This window comes from Pan paniscus, chromosome 17 (genome assembly GCF_029289425.2).
Source record: "Pan paniscus chromosome 17, NHGRI_mPanPan1-v2.0_pri, whole genome shotgun sequence".
In the NCBI taxonomy this organism is placed as follows: Eukaryota; Metazoa; Chordata; class Mammalia; order Primates; family Hominidae; genus Pan; species Pan paniscus.
Genome location: NC_073266.2, coordinates 66884051 through 66911736, shown reverse-complemented (window position 1 = coordinate 66911736; position 27686 = coordinate 66884051). Strand labels below are relative to the sequence as shown.

At 38.1% G+C, this 27686-nt stretch overlaps 1 protein-coding gene across 41 annotated transcripts in view; it reads left to right on the top strand.

Moving 5' to 3' along the window:
• DYM (dymeclin) overlaps window positions 1-27686 on the top strand; it is a 411306-nt gene that overhangs the window by 77793 nt on the left and 305827 nt on the right. For all 41 annotated transcript variants that reach the window (XM_034943670.3, XM_055102685.2, XM_034943660.3 and 38 more), the window contains 3 exons: window positions 1664-1757; window positions 2722-2855; window positions 18199-18271. In XM_034943670.3, the coding sequence (XP_034799561.1) occupies window positions 1664-1757; window positions 2722-2855; window positions 18199-18271 (301 nt within the window). The remainder of the gene's footprint in view (window positions 1-1663; window positions 1758-2721; window positions 2856-18198; window positions 18272-27686) is intronic.

Here is a 27686-nt window from a genome sequence, read left to right as displayed (position 1 = left end):
TTGAATAGACTCTTAAGTCATGACAAAAATATATATGCAGCAGGGAGTGAGCTTGGCAGTTAGTAAGCACAATGCAGGTATGCTGTAATGCTGTACTTATTCCCATGTATAATATTTTAAAATATATATGTATGGGCCTGAATTTTAAAAAAATATTCTGGAAAACTTCATTTTTTTCAAATCTTGACACATTTCAGTAAGTTCAAATATACCAGCTTGGGCAACGTAGGGCAAAACCATCTCTACAAAAAATACAATTAGCTGGGCATGGTGGTACATGCCTGTAGCACTAACTACTTGGGAGGCTGAGGCAGAAGGATCACTTGAACCCAGGAGCTCAAGGTTGCAGAGAGCTATGATTGCACCACTGCTGTCCAGCCTGGGTGGTAGACCGAGACCCTGTTTCTACGTTAAAAAAAAAAGAAGTTCAAATATATGCGAAATTCCCAGATCTGCATAAGAATGAACTTTCCTGGCAGCCTAAGTCAGTGTGTTTGAGTGTTTGCATTTCCAGTTTTCAAACTAGGTTAAAAATACTTCAGAAGAGAAACAATTATCCAGGACTCTGGAATCTCACATTTTGAAAACCATTGGTCAAGGAAAAAGACTGTGTTTGCTACTAACATATTGTTGACTTTAAGCTCAGCGCTTAGCCTTTCTGAGCCTGTCTCTTCATCAGTCAGATGGAAGGTTCTACAAAATAGTCTCTCCCTTCTGATGAATTCTTAGCTTCTGTGACTTGCTGTGCAGCCCAATAGAGCTTTATAGTTTCCTTAAGTCCAATTTCTTGATTATAGAGGTTGCTTCAACCTAGCAGTTTAAAGTCAAAGATTTGAGCCAGTTGATAAGGATGTTTCCTTGAGCAAGTAACAACCTCCAGGTGAGGATCGGTGAAATGGAAGTGATACTAGTGCTTTTCCTGGAGGGTTGGTGTGAGGATTAAATGAGTTAATGCATGTAAAGCACCTACTCTATGTTGTTCAGCATATGTTAGCTGTTGTTTCTTTTACAGATGAGAAAACTGAGGTTGGAGAAGTACAGTGATTTGTCTGAGATTCAGTGTTCAGTTAATTATAGACCTGGATCTAGAAACTAAATCTTCTGATTCCTGATACAGTTGCTGAAATGCCCATCGTTTAAAGTTAAAAAAAAATTCTTTAAAGTTTTGTCTGGTCAAATAGCTCCCCTTCTAGCCACACTGCTTTGTTGATATGTTTTCTTAATTTTTCATTCAAATGATTTGTAATCTGAAGAGTGTTTTAGATTTAATAAACTTTTATAGTTTATTATATTCTATATACTGGAGACATAGATGATCAATTTTTGAGTTTTTAAAAATCTCCTTTCTAGAGAAAGATTTAGTGTGTAAGTTGAATGTGTCTATTAACTATTTTTTCCTTTATGATTTTGGATTCTGAGATAAGATGGCTACTTGTACTGTTTCTATCATTTTCATTTTGCAAATCAGTTTTTGATGTTCAGAATTAAGACCAAGAGCAGCAGTTTCTCTCATTGCTTAGTTCTCTAATTAGGTATGAAATTAACAGTAAAGTTGGTCACTGAGCAATTTTAATATGACATTTGGTTTTATAAATGTTACGATAAGCTCACTTTGATTTTAGTTCTTAAATTTAACTTTTTAAAACCTTTTCTTCTCTTGCAGTTGAAAACAATCCTCGAACAGGAAATCTTGGTGCACTAATTAAGGTCTTCCTTTCTAGAACCAAAGAACTAAAACTTTCAGCAGAATGTCAGAAGTAAGCTGGCTAATTAAACCATGTTTGCTTTATATTTAACAATGTGAATTTTAGTTTTCATTTATTGATGGAAATGGACTGTGGTCTTTTGAAAATCTCTGTGAAGGAATTATTCTCATTATTAAGGAAAAAAGGTAGAGAGGTTTTAGGTTAGTGTTTAAGTCACTGGGGTGAGATTATAGGTTTGGGAATCTGATTTCAGCTTTTTAGACAATCTTTACATTATATTCTTTAAGAAGGTGAATAATGCTGTAATTATCATTAAGAAGGTAATTCCCCTCCCCCCCATTATCACTGCTGCTGCTATCTAGTTTAAATGATGACTTAGTCTGAGTTTTATTTCATTCTGCATCTGTTGCAGTTATTTCTGTTATATTCTTTACATCAATGGAAGGTTAACTTTTTATGCACTGAAGCATTTTTCAAAACCATGTTTGGATGTCAGTCTCTAAAAAGATTAAAATATTTTGCATTGTCTTGCTTATAAACAAATTACATTGAATCCAATAAAGTTTTTCTTGGGAGTTCATGGTCATTAATACAAATAAAAAGTATTTTACTGTGCTGCTGGCAATGCCTCATTGAAAATTTTGGTTACATATTTGCATATATTCTTTTTATGTTACCACAATTTTTAAAATTTTTTGGTAGCTTTCTTCTCTTTTAATCGCATGTACGTGGTATACCTATTAAGAACAAAGAACAGTCATTCCTACAGTCATCAGTAAAGATTTTTATTAAGTAGATTCACTATGTAAAATACATGGAATGAACTATGAAGTAAAACATAATATCACTGGTACAATGAAATAAATCATGAGCCATTAAAAGATATGGACATTATCCTAATATTACCAATAGGATGGACAAAATGGTTGTCAAATCAGGAAGAAATCATGAACTAGAAATAAACTATGGTGCTTATGTTTAAATATTGATTCTTGTATGATTTTGGTCTTTCTAGCCACATCTTCATTTGGCAGACACACAATGCTTTGTTTATTATTTGCTGTTTGCTGAAAGTGTTCATCTGTCAGATGTCAGAGGAGGAATTACAACTTCATTTTACTTATGAAGAAAAATCTCCTGGCAATTACAGTAAGTATTGTTTTTAAAGATGTTCTGGATATAGCATGTGTAACATTTAAGGATAGAATTTCAGGAATAAAAGTATTATTTTGAAAATTCCAGTTATCCTTATAATTTTCATTTTAAAATGAACTTATACTGTCATTTTTTCTTTTTCTGTATTAATTTAAATGAGTCAAGACTCAAGCGTTTTTTGTTTTTGTTTTTCGTTTTAAATAAGAAAGCTGGTGGGGTTGAAGCTTTCATTTATTTTGACTTTCATGCATGTGGATGAAGAAGAAAGTAATATAAAAAATAAAACTCACACAAATATGTATTTCTTTCAGAAAACAGAGGTGTCAGTTTTAAATATCATTGCCAAGTCAATATATTATTAAGGGAGCCAACTAGTCAGATTTTGTGGTAAAGGTTACTTTCATAGCGTGCAGCAATAGCTTCTGGGTCTGAGTGTCTTTGGGACTACGACACTTTATCAGAAGTAACATTTTCAAGGACAGTTTTATGATGCCAAAGTGTGTCATCTTTTTCTGAAGATACAGGGAAAGATTACCCTTCACACAATCTTTCCTTTCTGAGGGCAAGGCAGTGTTGCCCCATAGTTTTCCGAGTTCTGTTTTCAAAATAGATCTCTGCCCTCATCAGGCTGACAGCGTCACCTGTGTGATTCAAGGTCGTATGTTAACATCTCTTGTGGGAACAGGTATTGGGAGAGAACTTTGAGATGTGTATACTTTTAATGGAGGTCTGTGTGCTATGTGGATTTCATGCATATATATAATAACACTTTCATATACCTAGGAGTAATTTTTCACTGTGGTTTCAACTGTGTTGCTAAATACCTGTTTTTAAATGTCAAAGCCAAATATTGACAAAGGGAAACAAACGTATAAAAGAGTTACTGTTCATCCAGGTCAACATCACAATGTACTGATTTTTCAGTATATCCATGTCTATGGGGAATATTTCTTAAATTCTATTATAGAATTTTTATTTATATTTATATTTTTATTTTTTTTGAGATGGAGTCTCGCTCTGTTGCCCAGGCTGGAATGCAGTGGTGCGATCTTGGCTCACTGCAGCCTCTGCCTCCTGAGTTCAAGCAATTCTCCTGTCTCAGCCTCCTGAGTAGCTGGGACTACAGGTGCATTCCACCAAGCCCAGCTAATTTTTGTATTTTTAGTAGAGATGGGGTTTCAGCATGTTGGCCAGGCTGATCTTGAACTCCTGACCTCAAGTGATCCACCCACCTTGGCCTTCCAAAGTGCTGGGATTACAGGCCTGAGCCACCGTGCCCGGCCTAGAATTTTTAAAAACAATATTATGGGGAAGTAGAAAAGATTCTGTGGAAAGTTAACCTTTTGTGCATTCAAGCATTTCTTAAAACTATTTTTAGATGGCAAAAATCTTATGGAAATTCTGGTTATATCATTTAAATGTATTAAGGTATTATGTTACATTTTGAGCAAATGAAATGACATGGTACAAGAAAACAATAGTTTACAATACTTTCAACTCAAGTAGCAGAGTGACCATGTGTATTTATCTCTTCTCCCTCTGAGACCCCATTACCTGATGGTAGAGCAATTTTCTACACATACTGTTGAGCAACTTAGGACAGTCATTTCATCCTTCTTTAGGCTCCTTATGGCCTCTTTCAAGATCAGGAAACGGTTTTGGAGAAATAGAATATGAATTTCTGTTTTACTGCAATCTTTTTCTTCATTCTTATCCTCAGTGTATTTCCAAATTAGAAAAGGACATTCTTCTTGACTCACACTTTGAAAATATGATTTTACCATCTTCTAACATTTTAACAGCTTTTCTGTGACTGGCCACCTTGATAGCCATTTGGCAGGTTCATGTCCAAGGAGTCTATCGCCTTTCATTTCTGTAAGGTCCGAATCTCACTAAGTTCTGCAGGTTTTGAGAAAACTGAAAGGTGGCAAACATCACAGGGCAGGAAACTACTGCCTCATAGCAATGCTGTGTGCAAGGCATGCAGAACATTTAGCAGGCAAGAGCTCTTCATTTTCTTTGGTCAGAAGTTTGTAGACTAAATGGAATTTGCTGCAGTTTACATATGCCCTGTCCCCAAATAGGCAGATAGATGAGCAAACTCTAGTTTATGCTTGAGCAAGGTATCAGCAATCTTTTGTTTTCTGTTTATGTGGAAACATTTTTGTTTTCCTCTACTGATACTGGACAAATATGGTTGAGTGTATTTAAATTCAAGTTTCATCCTTGAGAGCATACTGAATTAAAAATATCACAATTAAGTTTGTTTCGTAAGTGTTCTAAAGTTTCTTTCCAACAGATGACATAGTTGGCTGGTTGCAGGGAAGGGAAATCATATGTTCTACTTTTCTTTGAAAGTTATTGTATTAGGGTTCTCTGGAGGGACAGGACTAATAGCATAGATGTATATATGAAGGGGAGTTTATTAAGGAGTAGTGACTCACATGATCACAACGTGAAGTGCCACAATAGGCCCTGTGCAAGCTGAGGAGCAAGGAAGCCAGTTTGAGTCCCAAAACCTCAAAAGTACGGCTGACAGTGCAGCCTTCAGTCTGTGTCTGAAGGCCCAAGAGTCCCTGGCAAACCACTGGTGTAAGTCCAAGGGTCCAAAAACAGAAGAATCTGGAGTCCAGTGTTTGAGGGCAAGAAGCATCCAGCATGGGAGAAAGATGAAGGCCGGGAGACTCAGCAAGTCTGTTCCTTCCATGTTCTTCTGCCTGCTTTATTCTATTTGTCCTGGCAGCTGATTAGATGGTGCCCACCCAGATTGAGGGTGGGTATGCCTCTCCCAGTCCACTGACTCAAACGTTGATCTCCTTTGGCAACACCCTCACAGACACATCCAGGAACAGTACTTTGCATCCTTCAATCCGATCAAGTTGACACTCGATATTAACCATCACAGTATCTCAGGTATTATTCTACATTTCATAGTTAAAATGTGGATAACTTTATTATTCTTGAATAAAGCAAGCATATCAATTTTAGTAGTTTTATTTGCTGTCATCTTTTATTTTCCCTTCTGTCCCAGAAGACCATTTCATGGAAGGTCACTTATTGTTTTGTCCAGTTTCGAGTTAGTATGAATTACTACCTCATTAACTTTGGGGGATGGGGGGAAGGGGATAGGTACTGAAATTCTCTTTGATGCTGTTAAAAAAATGTTAAATTTCAGATACTGTACCAAGTTATAATTTATTAAGAATAGTTTCCTATAAAGGGTGAATAAAATGACAATGAATATGTGTGTGTGTATATATACATATATATGTGTATATATGTTTATATATATATTTTTTTTTCTTCTAAAGCCCAAGGCAGGTATAGATGTGTGTGTGTGTGTGTGTGTGTGTGTGTGTGTGTGTGTCTTTTCCCCTTTCCCACTTTGTAACTGTGAGAGCCCCAGGTGTTTAGGGGCTGCCCCATGAGTATTTCCCTTGGATAAAAATGTTTACCTTGTCTTCTCAGGGGAAACAACTCTCCAGTTTCACTGTAGATCAGCCATTCCTTTCTTGGATTCTGTGCTTTCTACTCTGAAGTAATTCCTGTTGAACTTTTGAGATTCTGCTCTAAAAAAGATAGGCAGCCAATTTTTTTTTTTTTTTGAGACAGTTTCACTTTTGTTGCCCAGGTTGGAGTACAATGGAACGAGCTCGGCTCACTGCAACCTCTGCCTCCTGGGTTCAGGTGATTCTCCTACCTCAGCCTCCCAAGTATCTGGGATTAGAGGCATGTGCCACCATGCCCGGTTACTTTTGTATTTTTAGTAGAGACAGGGGTTTCACCATGTCGGTCAGGCTGGTCTTGAACTCCTGACCTCATGTGATCTGCCCACCTCGGCCTCCCAAAGTGCTGGGATTACAGGTGTGAGCCACTGGGCCTGGCCTAGGCAGCCAAATTTTATTGAAGCTACCTTTCATTAAGTTACCTTGGAAAAGGGAGCTGAGGCACAGGAAGCAAACTGAACCATCCTAATATTTTTAGAGATTGAGCATTTGTCATTTCACCAAAATTTATTTCAATAATAAAAGTCCCTTTGACTCCACATTTGATTAGTGGTACTGGAAAAACAGGTACTGCTTCCTCTTCCCCCTAAACTTTCACAGGCAAAATACATTTTCTGTCTCTTTCTCAGTCACTAAGTAGGAAAGGAACATAAGACCTTCTAAGTTGTTTCTGAATATAGCTAGATTTTTTGCTGGTTTTGATCTTCTTTTGGGATTGACCATTATGTTCTCTGACTACCATATAACTGTATGTTATAGTATAGACTTAATCAAGGATTTTGAGGAAGTTAACTAAGTTGGTGTGTGAGAGATACTGCAGAATTTTGGTATTTTGAATGTTATATACTTAATTTTTTTCTAGGAGGGAATATTTGTGAGAATTATGTAGAATCTAATTAATTTAATGTAACTATTCCCAAACCACTCCATCATCTTTCACAGTTATTGTTTATCATTTAGCATGATTTTCAGAGCTTGTGCTTTATACATTGAGTTTGAGTTTCAAGAGATGGATATGTTTAATTTACTATTTTGATCATTAGCCTTCTATATTTGTTAAATATATACTGATGTCTGAAGTTAGAGCTTTTAATTAGAATTGTGTCTTGCGTGTGTTAGTTTTGTTAATGCTGGCCTTCATGTTTGTGATGCCAGTAGTACCAAAAACATAGTTCTGCTTGGTAAGTTGCAAACCTTCCCATGAAGTGCTAGCAGCAAGAATGGAGTGAATGTTTATCCTCACAGGGCCCAAGAGCATAGCCCACTCAATACCTGCAAACCCAGCACTTTGTTTTGTATTATGTCCTACAAAATATGCATATTTTTACTTTATTTAACATGATATTGTCAGAGGCATGGGAACCAGAACAACTCCATCTTGAATAGGAGCTGGGTAAATTAAGTTGAAACCTACCAGGCTATATTCCCAGACAGTTAAGACATTCTAAGTCACAGAATGAGATAGGAAGTTGGCACAAAATACCAGTCATGAAGACCTTGCTGATAAAACAGGTTGCAGTGAAGGAGCCAGCCAAAACCCACCAAAACCAAAATGGCCACGAGAGTGACCTCTGGTCGTCCTCACTGCTACACTCCCACCAGCGCCATGACAGTTTACAAATGCCATGGCAATCTTAAGAAGTTACCCTATATGGTCTAAAAAGGGGAGGCATGAATAATCTACCCCTTGTTTAGCATATAGTCAAGAAATAACCATAAAAATGGGCAACTGGCAGCCCTGGGGACTGCTCTGTCTCTGGAGTAGCCGTTCTTTCATTCCTATACTTTCTTAATAAACTTGCTTTCACTTTGCACTGCGGACTAGTCCTGAATTCTTTCTTGCACGAGATCCAAGAACCCTGTCTTGGGGTCTGGATTGGGACCCCTTTCCTGTAACATATTTCTCTGTCCTGTAACAATATCATTTTTATTGTAATATAAAATTATTTTTCATTATATACCATTAAGTGAATTTATGCATTTTAGAGATATACTGTATTTATTTTGGGGTCCGAATCTCAGAGTATCCCTGCACCCCCCACCCTTGTCCAAGCTTGAGAAGCAAGGTTTTTTGTTGTGCATCCTAGGTAACCTAATGTAAGGGTAGTGGGAGAATGACACTTTTTCAACCATAGGCCACTTTATCAAGATGGTTATCTCACTGAAAGAGCCATCTCTGTGGTAATCTCTCAGTGATTCTGTCCGCATACTGACAGACCTTTTCTTTCTTTTTTTTAAATTTGAACCTATCATTGTGAATATATGCTTCCTTTATACAGAGTTGACAGTTCAGGATTTTATACATGGTTTTTTCTTTTTTGAGGCAGAGTCTTGCCCTGTCACCCGGGCTGGAGTGCGGTGGTGCAATCTCGGCTCACTGCAGCCTCCACCTCCCAGGTTCAAGCAATTCTCCTGTATCAGCCTCCTGAGTAGCTGGGATTACAGGTGCCTGCCACCATGCCTGGCTAATTTTTGTATTTTTTTAGTAGAGACGGAGTTTTGCCATGTTGGCCAGGCTGGTCACGAACTCCTGACCTCAGGTGATCTGCCTGCCTCGGCCTCCCAAAGTGCTGGGATTACAGGCATGTGCCACCTCACCCGGCCCTATACATGTTCTTTAGTGTTTATAATTGAGCCTACTCTTGGTCCACCAGCTTAAGTCCAATGAATATCTTTTAAGACTAAAAACTTTCTGTTTTTGGCATATGTAATTATTTTTACCTTAGTCTTCCATGTTGTTAGTTTGAGATTTCTACTGTAGCCCTTTTTATATTTTCTACCAATTTCTTTTTACAGTTGATAAAAGAGCAATAAAATTAAATGATTACAGAGATACTGTTGAAAGGGGGAAAAATGGAGCATCACCATGCAGTAGCTGAAGACATCCATTTATCAGCTGATATATGATATCTGATTTAGGTATATGAAAGATTGGGGTCGATAATATACAGTGGTACAGATTGTTTGAAGGTCGAATTTACAAAAGTAGAGGGCCATCTGCAAACAATTGAGCAAAGTCAACTGAGGCATCTTAGGTATGTTGGCTTATTCCACATACAGCATTTTTTTCTTTATTCCAATCCATTGTAATACTGCTGTGATCACATGGATATTGCTGGCATTTTCAGTGAAGCAGTCTTTATGAGAGTAATGTGACTGTCAGTAAGCTCTTAGTTTGTAATCTAAATTTGTGAGGATTTTGTATTTGAACATTTTCCCATAGGCTATGTATGATGTGGTAGCAGATTGTTAGGGAGAATTTGTATTATTATATGAGGATAGCTCTTCCATTAGTCCATGCCTTTGAGAATCAGTCAAAGGGCACAAAGCCAGCCCTAGGCAAAACTATGAAGTAATACAAAATTGTTTCCATTTTCCTTTTGCCTTCAATGTGAGTTTTTCTTTCCTCTGGCTTGGTATTATACCCCATTCTTGCTAAGGTAATACTGATATTTATTTCACATTTGGCGTCTCATAAATCCAATATTTTAAATCCTTAGGGGCCTAAATCTGCTGTTTGTTTTTGGAAACGCTTCTCATGGCTTGTTTCCTTGTGTATTTGATGTCATTGATTGTATTATTATTATTATTTTTTTGAGACAGAGTTTCTGTCACTCAGGCTAGAGTGCAATGGCATAGTCACAGCTCACTGAAGCCTCAGCCTCCTGAATAGCTAGGGCTACAGGCACATACCATTAAGCCTGGCTAATTTTTAAAGATTATTTTTGGTAGAGATGGGATCTCACTATGTTGCCCAGGCTGGTCTCAAATTCCTGGCCTCAAGCAATCCTCCTGCCTTGGCCTTCCAAAGCACTGGGATTATAGGCATAAGCCACCACACTTAGCCTTGTTTGATCTTATTTGACGCTCCAAATAAGGGAGAGATTTGCATTTGCTTCTACAGGGATCCAGGGCCTGTAACACCTGATGCCATGTTAGCATCCTGCAGCAATTCTTGACTTAATGTGGAGTCTCAGGTTCAGGCCCCATTCCTTGCCACTGACTGAGGCTTAGTCAGTGGGCTTCATTCTAACTGGCATTCATCCTCAGGGTTACCTATCTTAGCATTTGCTTACTTCTCAGTGTTTTACTCTGGATTCAAGTCCATTTATTTGCTTGTAGGTTGTTCTTTTGGTTATAGGGTTGGAGTCCTTAGAAATTTGCTTTACATTCTGGGAAGCCCGTCAATGCACTAAAAAGTGTTATTTTAGCCAAGAACTAGATGTTTTGTACAGGAGGGCTTATTGGAGTAACTGCTCCACCATGCTGCAATGATAGTTTCTTTTTCTTTTATTTTGGAGACAGAGTCTTGCTCTCTTTCCCAGGCTGGAGTGCAGTGGCATGATTTTGGCTCACTGCAACCTCCACCTCCTGGGTTCAAGTGGTTCTCCTACCTTAGCCTCCCGAGTAGCTGGGAATCACAGGCGCATGCCACCATGTCCAGCTGATTTTTATATTTCTAGTAGAGATGGGGTTTCACCATGTTTGCCAGGCTGGTCCCAAACCCTGACCTCAAGTGATCTGCCCTCCTTGGCCTTCCAAAGTGCTGGGATTACAGGTGTGAGCCACTGAACCCGCCTATAGTTTCTTTACAATTATTTTTTGTTTATTTATTTTTTTAAATGAGGGAAGAAGCCTTTGGAGATTGAGAAGATAAAAGCAACAAAGTGGGGGTGGTGGGAAATAAAGCTGAAAGGAAGGTCCAGGGAAGTAGGAGGTGCTAGGATGAAGAGCCCAGAGAGGGAGTTAGTCCTGTTTTTTTTTTTTGTTTTTTTTTTTTCTGAGATGGAGTTTCGCTCTTGTTTCCGAGGCTGAAGTGCAGTGGCGCGACCTTGGCTCACTGCAACCTCCGCCTCCCAGGTTCATGCAATTCTCCTGCCTCAGCCTCCTAAGTAGCTAGGATTACAGGCGTGGGCCACCATGCGCAGCTGATTTTTGTATTTTTAGTAGAGACGGGGGTTTCACCGTGTTGGCCAGGCTGGTCTTGAACTCCCGACCTCAAGTGGTCCGCCCACCTCGGCCTCCCAAAGTACTGGGATTATAGGCGTGAGCCACTGCGCCCAGCGTTAGTCCTGTTTTGAAAGAGATTACCACCTGTGGCCCAGTGGGCAGCTCTGTGAGCACTGAGGGGAGGGAGGCAGCAGATCAGCTGCCCAGACCTGGGGCGAGCAAGGTGCTAGGCCCAAGACACTGTATGACCTGTGAGTACAGCTTTGTGGAGAGTAGGAAAGGGACAGGGACTCGACAAAGCCAAGCAGAAGCCTGGCTTTAATGGCACTTCCATGGCATAAAACAGTTCAATATAAACTTATTTTTAAAAAATTATTTTGTGGGACTTATTCTCAAGCATAGTGGATTAAACATGCATGTTTGCTTTCTCCTGGAACTCCAATAAAATATCAGCAAAGGGACTTTTAAAAAGTCATGAATTTATTAGATTGAAGAAGAGAGGGGAACACAATGTTAATAACATTTTGAAAGTTGGAAAATGGAGTAATGATGAGCTTCACTGATCTGTGAAAGCTGAAAGCTAAATGGCTTCAAGGTTGGAGAACTCCAGAAAAAAAGCCAGTTCTTACTCCAGAACCCTGGAAAGTCTTAGGAATCAGAAGTGCCAGGGGTCTCTGAAGGCATTCAGGCTTGGTTGGAAGAAGCAGTTCTGTCCAAGGTTCTGTCCCTTCCCATGTGTTAGGAGGCCACCCCCCTTCCCAGTTTAATACTAGAGATCTGTTATCCATAGAGGCTGAACCCAGAGAGTCTCCTGAATGAACTCTCAGGCAGTGGGGAAGGAGGGTGGCCTACTGAGACGAGGGCTCAGTGGAAAGGCCACATATGGAAGGGTAAGGTGTCTTGACTAGGCTGCTAGAATGCTGGCACCAGGATTTTACCCACCCTATTCCCTTTCCTGCCAGATTAGTGGATACTCTTATAGAGAAAATGAACCAAAACGGGGAAAAGGCTTACATTTCAGCGTCCCCCAGTGAAGCAGCCCGAAACCCTCCAGTGGGAACCGCCGTTTGGCAGGCTCTGCCTGTGCACACCGTGCTTTCAGTCAGCATTGGCCTCACGCTGGCAGGTCAGTGGAGAGCCAAGGATTCCAAACAGTGAAGGCAGTGGCTGACTTGTGAGAGATCAAAACGAAACAAAAAAGTGATACAAGATAGGAAATTTGTGGAAGTATATTTAAAATTTGTTAATTACCCCCTCTCTAACACAAGCAGTTTCCTTTCCATTCTCCCCAGGCTTAAAACATTTTTGAAACTCTTTCTTTGGAATCACCTTCAAAACCTGTGGCATGTTTGTTTTGCCAAACTCGGTGGCGGTGAGTCCTGTGAAACCAGCTTTGTTTTTCCACATGGCTCAGGTGCTTCGGCTGCCACGGCAGCAGGTTCTCTGCTCTCTTTTCTCTGCTGGAACTGGGCCCTGGAGACTGGGGCAGGCGGTAGGTAGCTCAGGAGGTAAACCCAAAATTGTATAGTATGTGGTTGGGTGGTTTTTGCTTTATTTGTTTAAATACCAAATTTAATAATTTAACCTTATTAGTTATAGGTAAGCAATGCAAAAAACAAACCCATATGGAAAAATGTGGCCCAGAGAAAAAAGAAAGCATGGACTTATTCCTTTAAAATATTGACTTGTAATATATAAGACTTGTAATCTGTATCTGCAGAAAAACAAAAGTGCCTCTAGGAATTCCTGAACTGTTCTTTGGTCATATAATAGGTGTGATTGTTTTGTCATATTTCTGTCTCTTCTCTCCCTTTCTTTCCCTTATGTTATCAGTGGAACAAAATCAATTAAACTTTTCTATAGGCACATTTTATAATCAAACCTGGTAGAGTATATTATCTTTTAGGGTAATTAGAAACATTTCTGTTTGACCAAAATAATAGCAGTCAACCAGAATTATTACTGATCTGATTGGAATGGTATAGGACACAAGCTTATAAATACTGTAGTGCACTGAAATGCAGATCACTTTTCTTTTTACAAGAGTCCTTTTGCCTTTCCTCTTTATGATTAACCTACAAGAGACATTTTTGGTTTTGCTAATTAGAAGTTTAAATCTAATATTTTAGAATAACTTCAATGTTAGTTTCACTATTAAAGTGGCAAAAACATAGACTCTGCCGTGAGTCTTTTATTTTCTGAATATAAGTTTTTAATAAATATAATTTAATTATGTGTCTTCCATTTTAAAGAAGCCAATTTTATTCTGAACTTCTAAGGTACTCTTTTAACCTATTTTTGGAGTACAGCCCTGTTCGATTAAGTTTTTAGTACTTGTATTTGGCACAGTGTAATTTTGGGCAGCATTAAAAAACTGGCAGTTCAACCTTCTGAACGCAAAGAAAACAAAGACAAAAACTCTGTCTTTTAACATTTCTTTTAATGACTGTATGTATTCTGATTTAAATCCATATGTTTCATTTTTCTGGTTGCTTTGTTTTCTAATGATCAGTGAGTGCTTTTTAAAAATAATTTTTTCACTGTCTTCCCTTCCCCTCCTACTGTGATGGAAGGCATTTGATTAGGACAGTATTGTACTGTTCTCTGCTTCTCTCCCTAAGGACAAGACAACAGTGCTGTCTCACTCAGCACATGGTGCTGAATGGATGCTGAATAGAATTAACTAACAGGGACTGCAGCTTAATTTTGGGTATAGATTATTAGAACCTTAAGGGACCCTAGATATCATCTCGCTTGTCTACTTCTTCCCCTGGTGAAGTTCTTAGGGACTAGAGCAGTGGGGCTTTAGAGTGAGAAAACTCCAGGGATAGGGCTGGGATTTTAGTGACCTTGTTCTGCACAATACGGATGATAACAGCTTATATTTATTCATTGTTTTAGATTATTTGTACATTGGATTTTGAAGGAGTCAAGAACTTCTAGTATGTGTTGATGAATACATAGCATGTCATCTTTATGTATAAACTAATATGTAGTACTTCAGATGTCTCCCTCCTAACCGGGCCCATAGTACTTGGGGTTTTGTGTTTACAGTGTTCAGTAAAACATGAATTGGTTGAATATTTTCCCCCAACTTTGTATAGAAACATATCTTTAAAAATAATTTAAAGGATATTTTCCTTTTAATTTTTTTCCTTGAGAGTATAGATTTGAGTTCCAATCTGGTTTCTGCCCCTTACTCTAATTAAACTAACCTATCTGAGCCTTGATGTCTTCATCTGTAAAATGATGATCATAATCATTAACTATTCATCAAGAGTTATTGTCAGGATTAACGTTAACATGACATTGAGTATAAAGTGCTCATCACAATGCCTGTCAAAGGGTAGAGTACTTGGTAAATGTTTGCTGTTAATATGATCTTATAGAAACTAAGACTTAAAATATTAAAATATTTGTCTGGACCTATTGTGGTAATTTAAAACTCTTTAAGGGAGAACTCTTGTTTGTTTGTTTGTTTTAAGAGACAGGGTCTTGGTATGTTGCCCAAGCTGGCCTCCAACTCCTGGGCTCAAGAGATCCTCCTGCCTCAGCCTCCTGAGTAGCTGGCACTATAGCAGGTGCCACTGCGCCAAGCATTGAGAGAGAACTCTTAGGAGAGAAATGTTCTTTCTTAGAGAACTCTAAGTTATAAAACTTTACAATACAGTAAATACACTGAATCTTTGCAAAGACCTTTGCTCAAAGAACCTCAGTTTATTTTGTCATTGACCTGCAAATTTCAAGAACTTTAAAGATTCTTTTTACTGTATGAAATGCTTGAATGTGTTACTATACTTTTTGTAGGTGAGTTTATATTTATTTTTTGGAACTAAGGAAGATATTTGGCCTTATAAGAAAGCTAAGGTGATACAAGTGCTAGTTGGGAAATAATGCAATATGAATGGCTTGCTTGATGTCAAACCTAGTAAGCAGTCAAATCTTGTCAATCTTCACTTAAAATACAATTATTTACTTCTAGATTAGCTGAGAAACAAGAATTTAGAATTCTGAGGATTTTTTTTAGTGAATGGAAGTCTTAAGAGATTTCAGCTGGAAATTGCTTATTGTCTTTTGTTAGAGCTTTGGCCTTGAAATATTACATTTTACTTCTATGAAATATGTTTATCATCATCTTCATTATTTTATTAGATTGGTAACAAAGCTGTGTGTATACTCCTTAATTGACCCAACTGTAAATTTGGCCGAGGTTGTGATTTGAGTGGCACATGGAATTGAATAGAGAATCCTTGTCATCATTTTAAGATGTAAAAATTAGGTGTTTTTATACCCCTGGAAGTTAAAAAATCAAATCAGGCACCATCTGTGGTTCCTGAGTGCTTGGTCTCTCACCTTCCATAATTAAAAAACTGTGCTGGCTGCTTGGCTGAACAGGGATGTTATTAAACTGGCATTTGGTCTGAAATGTTTCTTAGGGAATCACTGAGTGATTTTAAGTGTTCTTTCTTGGGCCTGGGACATTGCATCCTGTAGAATGAGTTAAGGAGTGACCATTTAGCAAACATAACATTGAGTATATATTACATACTAACAAATCAACTTGTTGGAGTAGGTTGTTAACTTGAGTTATGTTGGACAGCCTTGGCAATGAGAGGGATTTTAGTTAGATCTGGTAACTAATCATGCAGTCCCAGAGACAAGTGTGACTTACTCTTTTATTTATTTTTTCTTCACTAATAATAGAGCCAAGCCCGATGTTTCTTGGAGTGAGATTTAATTTGGTTGTTGAACTTGAGTCTTGTTATGTATCCTTTTTAGCATCGATTGCTGTGTTCAGCATGATTTAATATTCTTTTTAAGATTTGTACTTACCTCTCACGGGGTTACTGTGCCAGTTCTTTTTGTGGCAAAGCAGGATGAAATTTCTTTATAATTTCTGAATGCTAGGTGATATTGTAGCCTAGAAAAGAAATTGCTAAACTTTTTTTTTTGAGACTCCAAGTGCTTTGATGCTTTGCAATTAACTGCTGGATTTTTTCTGAGATGCTTGGGCTCAGTTCAGCAAATTGTATTGAGTACATACTATGTGCAAGCTCTTTGTGAGTCATCATCCTCTAGCAGTATAGAGTCCAGTAGGGGCCTGCCTGCTTGTAGACAAAAAATGATGGCATAATGTAACCAACATATGAAACGCAAGAGGTATGCACAAGGCATAGATACTTTATAGATTATTCAGGGTGAGACAAGGGAGTGGGTTTCATGGAGGATATGAAACTGAGGATGGTTCAGATGGATACAGATGGGCTTTTTAAAAACTAGGTTTTTATTGTTGGAGGCTATTCCAGGCAGAGGGAATGTTACTGAGGTGTGAAATGGCATGTAGTGGATAGCTTGGCATTGCTGGAATATACACTGCAGTACTGGAGGAAGATAAAGGTAGAAAGGGATGCAGGACCTATATCTCCAAGAGTCTGGCATGCTGTACTTTGGAGCATGGAATTTTTCTGATATATATTAATCAGCTTAAAGTAATTGAAAAGATCTAAGCCAGGAGAGTGAAAGGATGGAGTTTAGTTAGCTCTGTCTGATTGCAATCTGGAGTTTGGATTGCAGAGGAGTAAAATTGGAACTACAATACTAACTAGTTATGAAGGTTAAAGGAGTCCAGGAGTCAGTTTTCTTTCTTTCTTTTTTTTTTTTTTTTTCAGACACAGTCTTGCTTTGTCACCCAGGCTGGAGTGCTGTGGCGCGACCTCAGTTCACTGCAACCTCTTCCTCCCGGGTTCAAGCAATTCTCCTGTCTCTGCCTCCTGAGTAGCTGGGACCACAGGCGTGCGCCACCATGCTGGACTAATTTTTGTATTTTTATTAGAGGTGGGGTTTCACCATGTTGGCCAGGCTGGTCTCAAACTCCTGACCTCAGGTGATCTGCCTGCCTTGGCCTCACAAAGTGCTGGGATTATAGGTGTGAGCCACCACACCCAGTCCAGGAGTGAGTTTTAATTTAGTAAACTTGTTTAGCTGAACTGTGGTGATGAGATAATGAACAAAAAAGCACGACAATGGTGGAACTCTGGGGAACATGCCAATAGTTGAAACGTATTTTGAGGAAGCAGACACTGGGAAGAAATAGAAAAAGAAGTTGGTCAAAAATAAAGTATTATAAGAACTGAGAAAAGAAAGAATATCATGAAGGAGTAGGTGTCAGTAATGTCCAAGACCAGAAGTCACATAAGATACTGACTGACTTTGGGAATTTGGAGGTCACTTACCTGTAGTAGTTTGGGATAGGGGAACATTTCCATTGGAATGGTAATTTGCATCCTGCCATTGCCACTTATTTATTCTGTGACTTGGGAAAGCCCTTTTACCTTTGACTCATTGTCTGTAAAGAGGAGGTTGGCCTCTTTAATGGGGTTCAGTCTATGATCTGTGGAGTGCCAGAGGTTCATAAAAGGTACCTTGAGGCCCTCCCATCAAGAAATCAAGGGTAAGGCCAGATATTTGTTGGGGAGGGAGGGATAAAAGTCCTCTACCCCTGCTTCAAACAAAGCAGTGAGAGCAGCTTGATTTTTATCTGTTTCATATATTTGGCTTTAATGTAAGATTTCATTGAAAGAAACACAGTGCAGTATAAGAAATCTGACAACTACTGGCGTACAGGAGCCTAAAGTACCTTCAAGCTTTAAAAGCTGTATTATTAACAGCAGGTGTTGAAAGGTCCTATGCTAGATGAAGATCATCATAGATGCTAACCTATTCATGATTTGGATTTTATTCAGAGGTCAACATTAATATCTGAGTTTATATAATGATAACTGTTTGTATTCTCATTAGGAATCAAAATGTAACTTCTGAACAACTGTATTCTACTGTGTACTTTGTTAAAAAAAAAAAAATCTTTTTATGTGTCTTACCAGGTTCTGACTCAGAAGATCTTTTGGAAGAATTGCTGTGCTGTTTGATGCAGTTGATCACTGATATTCCACTCTTGTAAGTTCTGGCTAGGCCAGGATTTGTTTTATCTTCTTTGTATATGGCAGATAATCATTGATCATGTTGAGAAGTTTGTGGGTCCTTGTATAGTACTTATATGTGTGCCTTTTAAGGATTCTATATCCACAGAGTTCTTTTCTCTCTACCTAATATTTAGACTGACTATTCATTGTCAAAACAAAAATGTTACGTTGTTAAGGGGAAAACAGTGAAACTATATTAAGAATATGGTAGGCACAGAATTAATCTCTGTATTAAGAGATCTTATAGATCTTTGGAAACAAGATTTTAAGAGAGAAGCAATTTGAATCTACTTCATATTGTGGTAGACACAGTGAGTTGAGTTCTCCTTATCTTCCTGACTTCCTGATTGTATTTCCAGCCTCTTTTGAAGCCAGGTTTTCGTTTCCAGCCTTCTTTGAAGCTAGGCATAGTCAGTGAGATGTAGGGGAAGGTCCTCCAATGAAACCTCTGGGTAAAGCTCTCTAAAAGGAACTGATTGAGTCAGCTAGGAGGCACATCTTTTTGATCTTAACAGCCCTTTCTCCTGCTGTCTGGAATGTGGATAGTCTTTTGAGTTGCATAGCCTTCTTGGCACCATGAACCAAGAGACTTACAGAAAATTCTGTTTTGATGTCATTGAGCTGCTGAACCAAAGTCAACAACTACCAGTACCACCTTTTTTCATCCTGGACTTCTCATGTGACAGAAATAGACCCTTATTTGTTAACACTGCTGTAACTGGGCTTCTGTCACTGCAGCTCAATGCAATTCCTATGTGATTCGAAATGTTCATCTCATTTGTTGCTTTTAAAAATTTAAAGTAGAGACAGGGCCTCACTATGTTGGCCAGGTTGGTCTTGAACTCCCAGCTTCAAGTGATCCTCCCACCTCAGCCTCCTAAAGTGCCTGGATTACAGGTGTGAGCCACCGTGCCTGGCCTCATTTGTTACTTTTAAAGCAGTGATTCTCCACCAAAAAAAAAAAGTATTGGCCAGGTGCAGTGTCTCACGCCTGTAATCCCAGCACTTTGGGAGCCTGAGGCAGGTGTATTGTTTGGATGCAGGAGTTGGAGACCAGCCTGGGCAATATAGTGAGACCCTGTCTCTACTTAAAAAAAAAAAAAAAAAAATTAGGCCGGATGCAGTGGCTTATGCCTGTAATCTCAGCATTTTGGAAGGCCAAGGTGGGCGGATCATGAGGTCAGGAGTTCAAGACCAGCCTGGCCAACATGGTGAAACCCCGTTTCTACTAAAAATACAAAAACTAGCTGGGTGTGGTGGCGCATGCCTGTAATCCCAGCTACTCAGGAGGCTGATGCAGGAGAATCGTTTGAACCAAGGTCGGGAGGCAGAGGTTGCAGTGAGCCGAGATCGCGCCACTGCACTCCAGCCTGGGCTACAGAGCGAGACTACGTCACAAAAAAAATAAAAAATTAAAAAATTAAAAAAAAATATTGTCCCCCTGAGAAGCCTTGTTTGACATTTCTTTGATAATTGCCTCTCCCACTTAATGAAATTTGAATCCCCAGACACACTGAATATCTGTTTATGTCCTGCAACCCTTTGGAGGACCGCAAACCATTATTATTGTATCTATGAAGATTTTTACTTACCTCTGTGGAACCAATTTACATCTCCTGTTGAAAATGCATATGTACAAGGAATTATTTTTGAAATAAAAAAGTAGATTTTAATGTTTCTCATCACAGAATCTAAGTCTACATGGAGATATAATTGGAAATGTGCTATTTGTCTATGGCCCCAAAAGGAAAGACAGATATTTGTGAGAAAATAGGCTCCAGGCTGCTGTTGTACATGAATGCAGCATCTAGAATTTTAATATAGATTTCGAAGTGAGAACCACCAACCCCTGTCGTGATATGGCCTGGTGGTATGCACCCAGGAAAGTAGGGCGGAGGCAGCTGAAGAGTCATCGCCTAGGGAAGGAAATGGGACAATTTCCCATTCAACCGGAGCTCCTGCAGCAGACACATGCATGACATCCTTTCTCCCCTTCCATTCTAACAGAACTCCAGTATTGTTTAGAGTGGTGCTGTGTGCCCAGATTAGTTTTTCAGACACTTTGGCGGTTCCATGTGACCATGTGACATAGTTTGGGTCAAGTATATGTGAGCAGAAGTCATGAACTTGCAGAGCATATCCACTCTAGCCTTTTGCTCATTGCCTTCTCTTCCTTCCTGGAATGTGGAGGCAATGCTCGGGCTGTCTTGAAACTATGTTAATGAGCATTGCATGCAAAGACTAGTGTCCTGGGAGCATGGGACATTGGTGACAATATGAAACGATTACATTGGCCCTGGATCCCATATCTTTGGGTTTCCTCTTACATGAGAAAAATAGATACCTATCTTGCTTAGGCCACTGTGGTTAGGTTTCTTTTACATGTGGTCAGATCAGGGAAGGGAAACACATATACTGTGTACTGTTTCTTTGTCATGGTATGTGGAGTGCTTCATGTGTTCCTGATGTAATTTTAAAAGTAGCACCACCTGCAATTTTTTTTCTTTTTTTTTTGAGATGGAGTCTTACTCTGTCACCCAGGCTAGAGTGCAGTGGCGCGATCTCAGCTCACTGCAACCTCCGCCTCCTGGGTTGAAGCGATTCTCCTGCCTCAGCTTCCTGAGTAGCTGGGATTACAGACGAGCGCCACCACACCTGGCTAATTTTTGTATTTTTAGTAGAGATAGGGTTTCACCATGTTGGTTAGGCTGGTCTTGAACTCCTGACCTGTGATCTGCCCGCCTCGGCCTCCCAAAGTTCTGGGATTACAGGCATGAGCCACCACGCTCAGCCCTAAATATTTTTTTTTTTATATAACACAATACCAGGAATTTAGTGTATATCCTAAATGAGTACACACTTTTTTTTTTTTTTTTGCCTTTATTGATAAAATGTTTTGGTGACATTCAGGGTGATGGAAACAGTAAATACCTTTAGATAGTAAATTGGCTCCAAACACAATGAATAGAGCAGCGATTTAAACACTCTTGAGGAGCAAGCTGATTGTGTTGTAATATGTCAAACATTTCAGTGTTTTAATGTGTTTATACCTTTTAAATTAGCTGAAAATGCACAGCTAGCCAGTTGTCTCCTATTATGTACACTCAGCTTTAACCAGCTGCTGAAACAATTTCTGATGATTTAATGTTCTTGGAACTCCATCCTACAAGGTTTGTCTTGGTAACGGTTTCCATGTGAAACCAAACTACTCTTTAAATGTTTCATTTCCTCTAACTGTAGTGCAGTATTTATGGATCAGTGTATAATTTAAGAGGAAATAGGAATATATGCAAACCAGGAATGCTCTCACACCTGAACATCATCAGAAGTGCTATAAACGTTTCACATTTCACATTAGTAATTCATCCTGTGCTGCATTAGCAGGTAAATAACAAGATGAAATGAATTTTAATGGCCACTGAGGGTAATTCAAACTAGCGTAAATGTTTCTTATGAGACTTTTAAAATCATTCTGTTAATATTGAGAGCAAAGGGTTTACCACGGACACATACATGTGTATGCTATATATTTATTTAGAGATCTGTAAACCAAAATGTAAATGATACCTTATTATAAAGAGAATAGGATCAGTGGCAGTACTTGAAATAAACTCCCAGAAGTTCATTACAGTGATGTTTGTAGGAGTTCATTTGTAATGAAGATTCACTTTTAAGTAGTTAGTGGCTACTGTTTCTCAGACACTTTGGATTTCTTGATAAAATATTAATTCACGGAGGTACTAATCTTCATTAAAATTGTTCATCTTTCAGGAATCCTTCCTTAACTCCATAGCTCTCAGCATTTATATATTTAAAATAAAGATTAAGTCATGCACGGGCTTGACATTTTTCAGTGTATATTGGATCGATCCCACTAGAATTTAAATAAATCTGCCAAAAGCAAATCCTTGCCTTTGATTTTTATACCTTCCCTGTGTCTCAGTGAAGTAAACAGGAAAGTAATAAAGATAAAGGTATTTTCCTCAAGACACTAATATGGAGTGTTCTAACAGAAAGAACGTGGGTAGGTAAGCCAGAGGTAAAAGCCCAGCGCTCGGAATTTGTGACACTGTCTGGGTTCTTCTAGTGTTACTATAAGGGCTGAATGAGACTTGTGGGAACCAACCGAGTGGTGGAGTCAGGTGTGGCCATAGCCACAGAAGCAGTGATGCCGTATAGACCCATCCTTGTATTTTGGGGCTACTTGTGATGCTGTTTTGTTAAGAAATGGAAGTTATTTTGAGGACTCAAATTAGATTTTTTTCCCTTGTCTTTGTATCTGTTTTTGTTGCTGTCATTTTTCAGCAAATCTGCGGCTGTTAGTTGTACATGAGGATGTCAGTGTCAAGCACAGGCCCCACTCCTTCTCACTAGTGCCACCACTCTGGGCAGGTCTGCTCAGAGTAGGCCTCTTTCTATTGGCCTCAGACCCAAAATACAGCCTCTTTCTCTGGGATCCATTTCTGTGGTCTTTCTTATGAACCTGTGAACTCATTGAGGACTGTTTAATTTTTATCCTGGCCCTGATTTGCAGATTTGTCAATTATAATTTAATCTAAGAAAACTTTTTGTAGTTTTTTTCGTAAGGTATAGATTGATAAAGATGAGAGTTTCATAATTAATTGCTTTCACTGCCTTTTTCAGGTAGTGTGTATCTATTTGTGTACTGTGACTTGTCGAGTACAGGGGATATCTGATGTCATCTGCTAACCCTCACTGGTGGTCTTGCTAATGTGGAGCATGCCAGTCCATGCTGTGTCTAGGGCCTTTGCCTTCTTTCCTTCTACAGTCTGTCTTCCTTTAGATATTTGCATGGCTCACGTTCTGACCTCCTTCAAGCTTTCATCTGCTTCAGGTTTTGTTTCTTTAGAAATGGCCACCCTGACTACCCTATAGAGTAGCTTTGACCACCTGAAAATAGCTGCCCTCTCATTCTGTGTCTTTTTTCATGTGTTATTTATTTACTTATTTATTTATTTTTTTGAGATGGGATTCCCACTCTGTCACCCAGCCTGGAGGGCAGTGGCACAATCATGGCTCAGTATAGCCTCAACTGCCCAGGCTCAAGCAATTCTCCCATCTCAGACTCTTGAGTATCTGGGGCCACAGGTGTGTGCCACCATGCCTGGCTAATTTTTAAAATTATTTTTAGAGATGAGGTCTTGCTGTGTTGCCCAGGCTGGCCTTGAATTCTGGGCTCAAGCAACCCTCCTGCCTTGGCCTCCTAAAGTGCTGGGATTACAGGCAAGAGCCACCACACCTGGCCTGTTTTTTGTCTTAACACTTTTCACTACTCTTCATATTACCTGTTACCTCTCTTGCTCATATTTTCCCAATAAAACTAGAATGAAACCTCCATGAAAACAAGGGCTCTGTGGCAGCATTTGGTTTGCTCACTGCTGCTGCATCCATGATATTCAGGTTAGCTTGGCACATGGTAGACTCAAATATTTCTTTACTGAGTAAATTAGTAAGGGTCTACCCTGTTCACTGTGCTTAAAGCATTTTGTTTGTTTCTCAGCATCTAGTCTATATGGAAACAGTATTGTGCTAAGGCATATTCCACTGCAAGTGTAATGGCTCATTTGTAGTTGGCACATTGTAACAACAGGGTGTCTTACTGACATTGGTAGTAGAAAGGGGCTACTGGAAGCTGAAACACTGAGAAATAACACCTGAGAATGTTTAAGGGACTAGTAGATTAATTAGTTATAAATGCTGAGTATTCTGGGGCCGTTTAGTTTAGGGACGATGGGCTTTATATCTCAGTAGTCCCTAGATTATTCTTAGTATAATAATTTCTTTTTAATTCAGGTCATCCTCAAAAACATATTGTGAATATACTATGTGTGTACAGTGGAGTAGACCCTGAACATAAAAAGGTGTGACTCTTGAAGAGCTTAGAGGTAGATAGACAAAAAGATACCCCGATGAGAAGAACATTGGTAGATGCCACAGTCATTTGGAGTTGAACAGATTAGCACTGGCTAAATCATTAAAGAGGCAGAAAAGAACTGGATAGGGACTTCTTAGGTATGAATAATGTATTTGGAAAATCACAAGCACATTAGGTTGAGCAGAGGGTTTGTGGAATATTAGGGATAAAGAAGCAATGTTGATGTAGCAAAGACTCAAATGTTAGAGGACTAAAGATTTGATTATTTTTAGGGTTCTCTGTTTATTGAGATATAAAAAAGAATATAATTATTAGAAATATTTTTCTAAAATCCATTTTGGAAATATTTGAGTGTGAAACTGAGAATCTTATTTATAAAATTCAGCTTATAGCATTTTAAAAATGTAATAACATTATATAAGATGCACATTTATTGGATCCATAGACTAATAGTACTGGGTTAGATGTTCTACTGTGGAAATTTGAGTACTGAAAACATTTGGTAGTAACAGTGAGTAGATGGTTCAAGAACCTAAAGAGTCATAAATGGTTTCTTTATGGAGTCTCCAAGTCGTTGGAAGAGAGTGAAGGTACAGGAGAGACCCATGGTTGGCAACGAAGGGCCTAGCTGTTGGGAAAATGCCTTTCTACAGCCCTGCATGTTGATGCTAAAATACTTCTCTGAATCTAGCCGTAAGGTGGGTGGAGGAGTGAGGGTAGGGTTGGGGGGTGACTACAGCAAGTCAGTATTTTAAGTTTTAGGTGTTGCAAGGTAAACATCCAGTATAGCTTTCTGAATGAATTAGGCATTTAAGGCATCGATTGAATCAAAGAATCAAAGATTGTAGTATTTTCAGATACCAAGACAGTATTACGTATTAAGTTTACAGTAGCTTTTTAGTTTGAAAATTGATGTCTGGTGCCTTCAGAGAATTTTTCCTGGTAAAAAACCAAGATTGTTACTGAATGCTGCTGTTAATTTTGTTTACTGTTATTAATACATGTGTAGCAAAATAGGAATAAAGTGATTTGAAATTAATAACTGCAAATTTTAATTCTCCCAACAAACAATTGATTTTTTTCTTTTTAATTTTTTCTGACATATAACTTACTTCTTTACAGAGTAATTTCTTTTCAGACATAATCCAGATTATATTACATTTGAATATTTTCTGGTAGTCATTGATGCTGAATTTTAAATGGTCATATATGTATGCACATGGTTTGGAGACAAAATCACATTGCACAGAGGCTTATAATGAGAACAAATTTTATTTGTCTCATCCCTTTTTAAATGTTTCCTCCTGAGAGACAAACTTTCTAAATTCTCACCTGTTCTGGTGGTTTATATAAACCTTTACCTTCATTTAACCTTTTATATTTCTAAATAATATACCATTATTTTGAAAATATAAGTCTTTATATTTATTTTTTTACATTTAGTTTTGAGAGTAATTTTAGGTTCACCACAAAATTGAGCAGAAAGTACAGAATTAAAAAGAAAAAAAATTAGTTGTTTGTTGGGAGAATTAAAATTTGCAGTTATTAATGTCAAGCCACCCCCACACATATATAGCCTTCTGCACCGTCAGTGTCCCTTAGCAGAGGAATACATTTGTTATAATTAATAAACCTGCATTGGCACTGGATTATCACCCAAATATAGTTTACTTTAGTGTTCCCTGTAGGTGTTTATCTTCTATGGGATTAGACAAATGCATGATGAAATGTATCTATCAGTGTATCGATCAATATATCTATTGTATCTGTCAATGTGTTGATCAATGTATCAATTGTATCTGTCAATTGTATCTGTCAGTGTATCAATGTATCATCTATCTATGTATCATCTGTCTATCAATGTACCTATCAATTATTGATAGATACATCTGTCTATACATTGATGTCTATCTATGATATCTATGATAGATATCAATGCATATCTATTGATATCTATATCTATTGATATCTATACATTGATAGATACATCTATCAGTGTATCTATAAGTTTATTGATCAGTGTATCAATTGTATCTATCAATGTATCAATGTGTTGATCAATGTATCTATCATTGTCATGTACAGAGTAGATCAAAGGATGATGGTTAAAGTATGTTTAATTTCGTAAGAAATTTATATTCTATGGGATTAGACAAATGCATGATGAAATGTATCTATCATTGTCATATCATACAGAGTAGATCAATGGATGATGGTTAAAGTATGTTTAATTTTGTAAGAAATTTATATTCTATGGGATTAGACAAATGCATGATGAAATGTATCTATCATTGTCATATCATACAGAGTAGATGAATGGATGATGGTTAAAGTATGTTTAATTTTGTAAGAAATTTATATTCTATGGGATTAGACAAATGCATGATGAAATGTATCTATCATTGTCATATCATACAGAGTAGATGAATGGATGATGGTTAAAGTATGTTTAATTTTGTAAGAAACTGCTTAACTGTCTTCCAAAATGCCTGTACCAGTTTTGCCATTCCCACCAGTAATGAATGAGAGTTCCTATTGCTCCACATCCTTGTCAGCGTTTGGTGGTGTTGGTGTTTTAAATTTTGGCATTTGAATAGATGTGTAGTGGTATCTCATTGTTTTAATTTGCAGTTCCCTAATGACATATGATGTTGAGCATCTCTTCATATGCTTGTGCCATCTGTGTATCTTTTTTGATGATATATCTGTTAGTCTTTGGTCCACTTTTTAATTGGGTTGTGTTCTTGCTGAGTTTTGAGAGTTCTTTGTATATTTTAGATAACAATCCATTAACAGATATGTCTTCTGCAAGTGTTTTCTCCCAGCCTGTGGCATTTCTTCTCATTCTCTTCACAGTGTCTTTCACAGAATAGAAATTTTTAATTTTAATGAGGCCCTTGCTCTCAGTTATTTTTTTGATGGATCATGTCTTTCACAGAGTAGGAAACTTTAAATTTAAAAATTTTAATCTTCCTATCAATAATTTCTTTCATGGATTGTGCCTTTGGTGTTGTATCCAAAAAGTCATCACCATACCCAAGGTCATTTGGATTTTCTCCTATTTTATCGTTTTAGAGTTTTATAGTTTTGCATTTCATATTTAGATCTGTCTTTTTTTTGCATGTGGATATCCAGTTGTTTCAGCATCTGGTTGAAGAGACTACCTTTCCCCATTATACTGTCTTTGCTCCTTTGTCAAAGACCAATTACCTATATGTGGGTCTATTTCTGAGTGCTCAGTTCTGTTCTGTTGATCTATTTATTCTTTTGCCAGTGTCATGCTGTCTTGATTACTGTAGCCTTGTAATAGGTCTTGAAGGATAATTCCAGTCCTTTTAGTTTGTTCTGCTGTTTCAATTTTGTGTTGATATTTATAGGCCTTTTGCTTTTCTGTATAACTTTAGAACCAGTTTGTTGTGTTACTACAAGTTACTACCAAGTAACTTGCAGGTGTTGTGATTTGAATTGTGTTGCATCTGTAGATCACATTAAG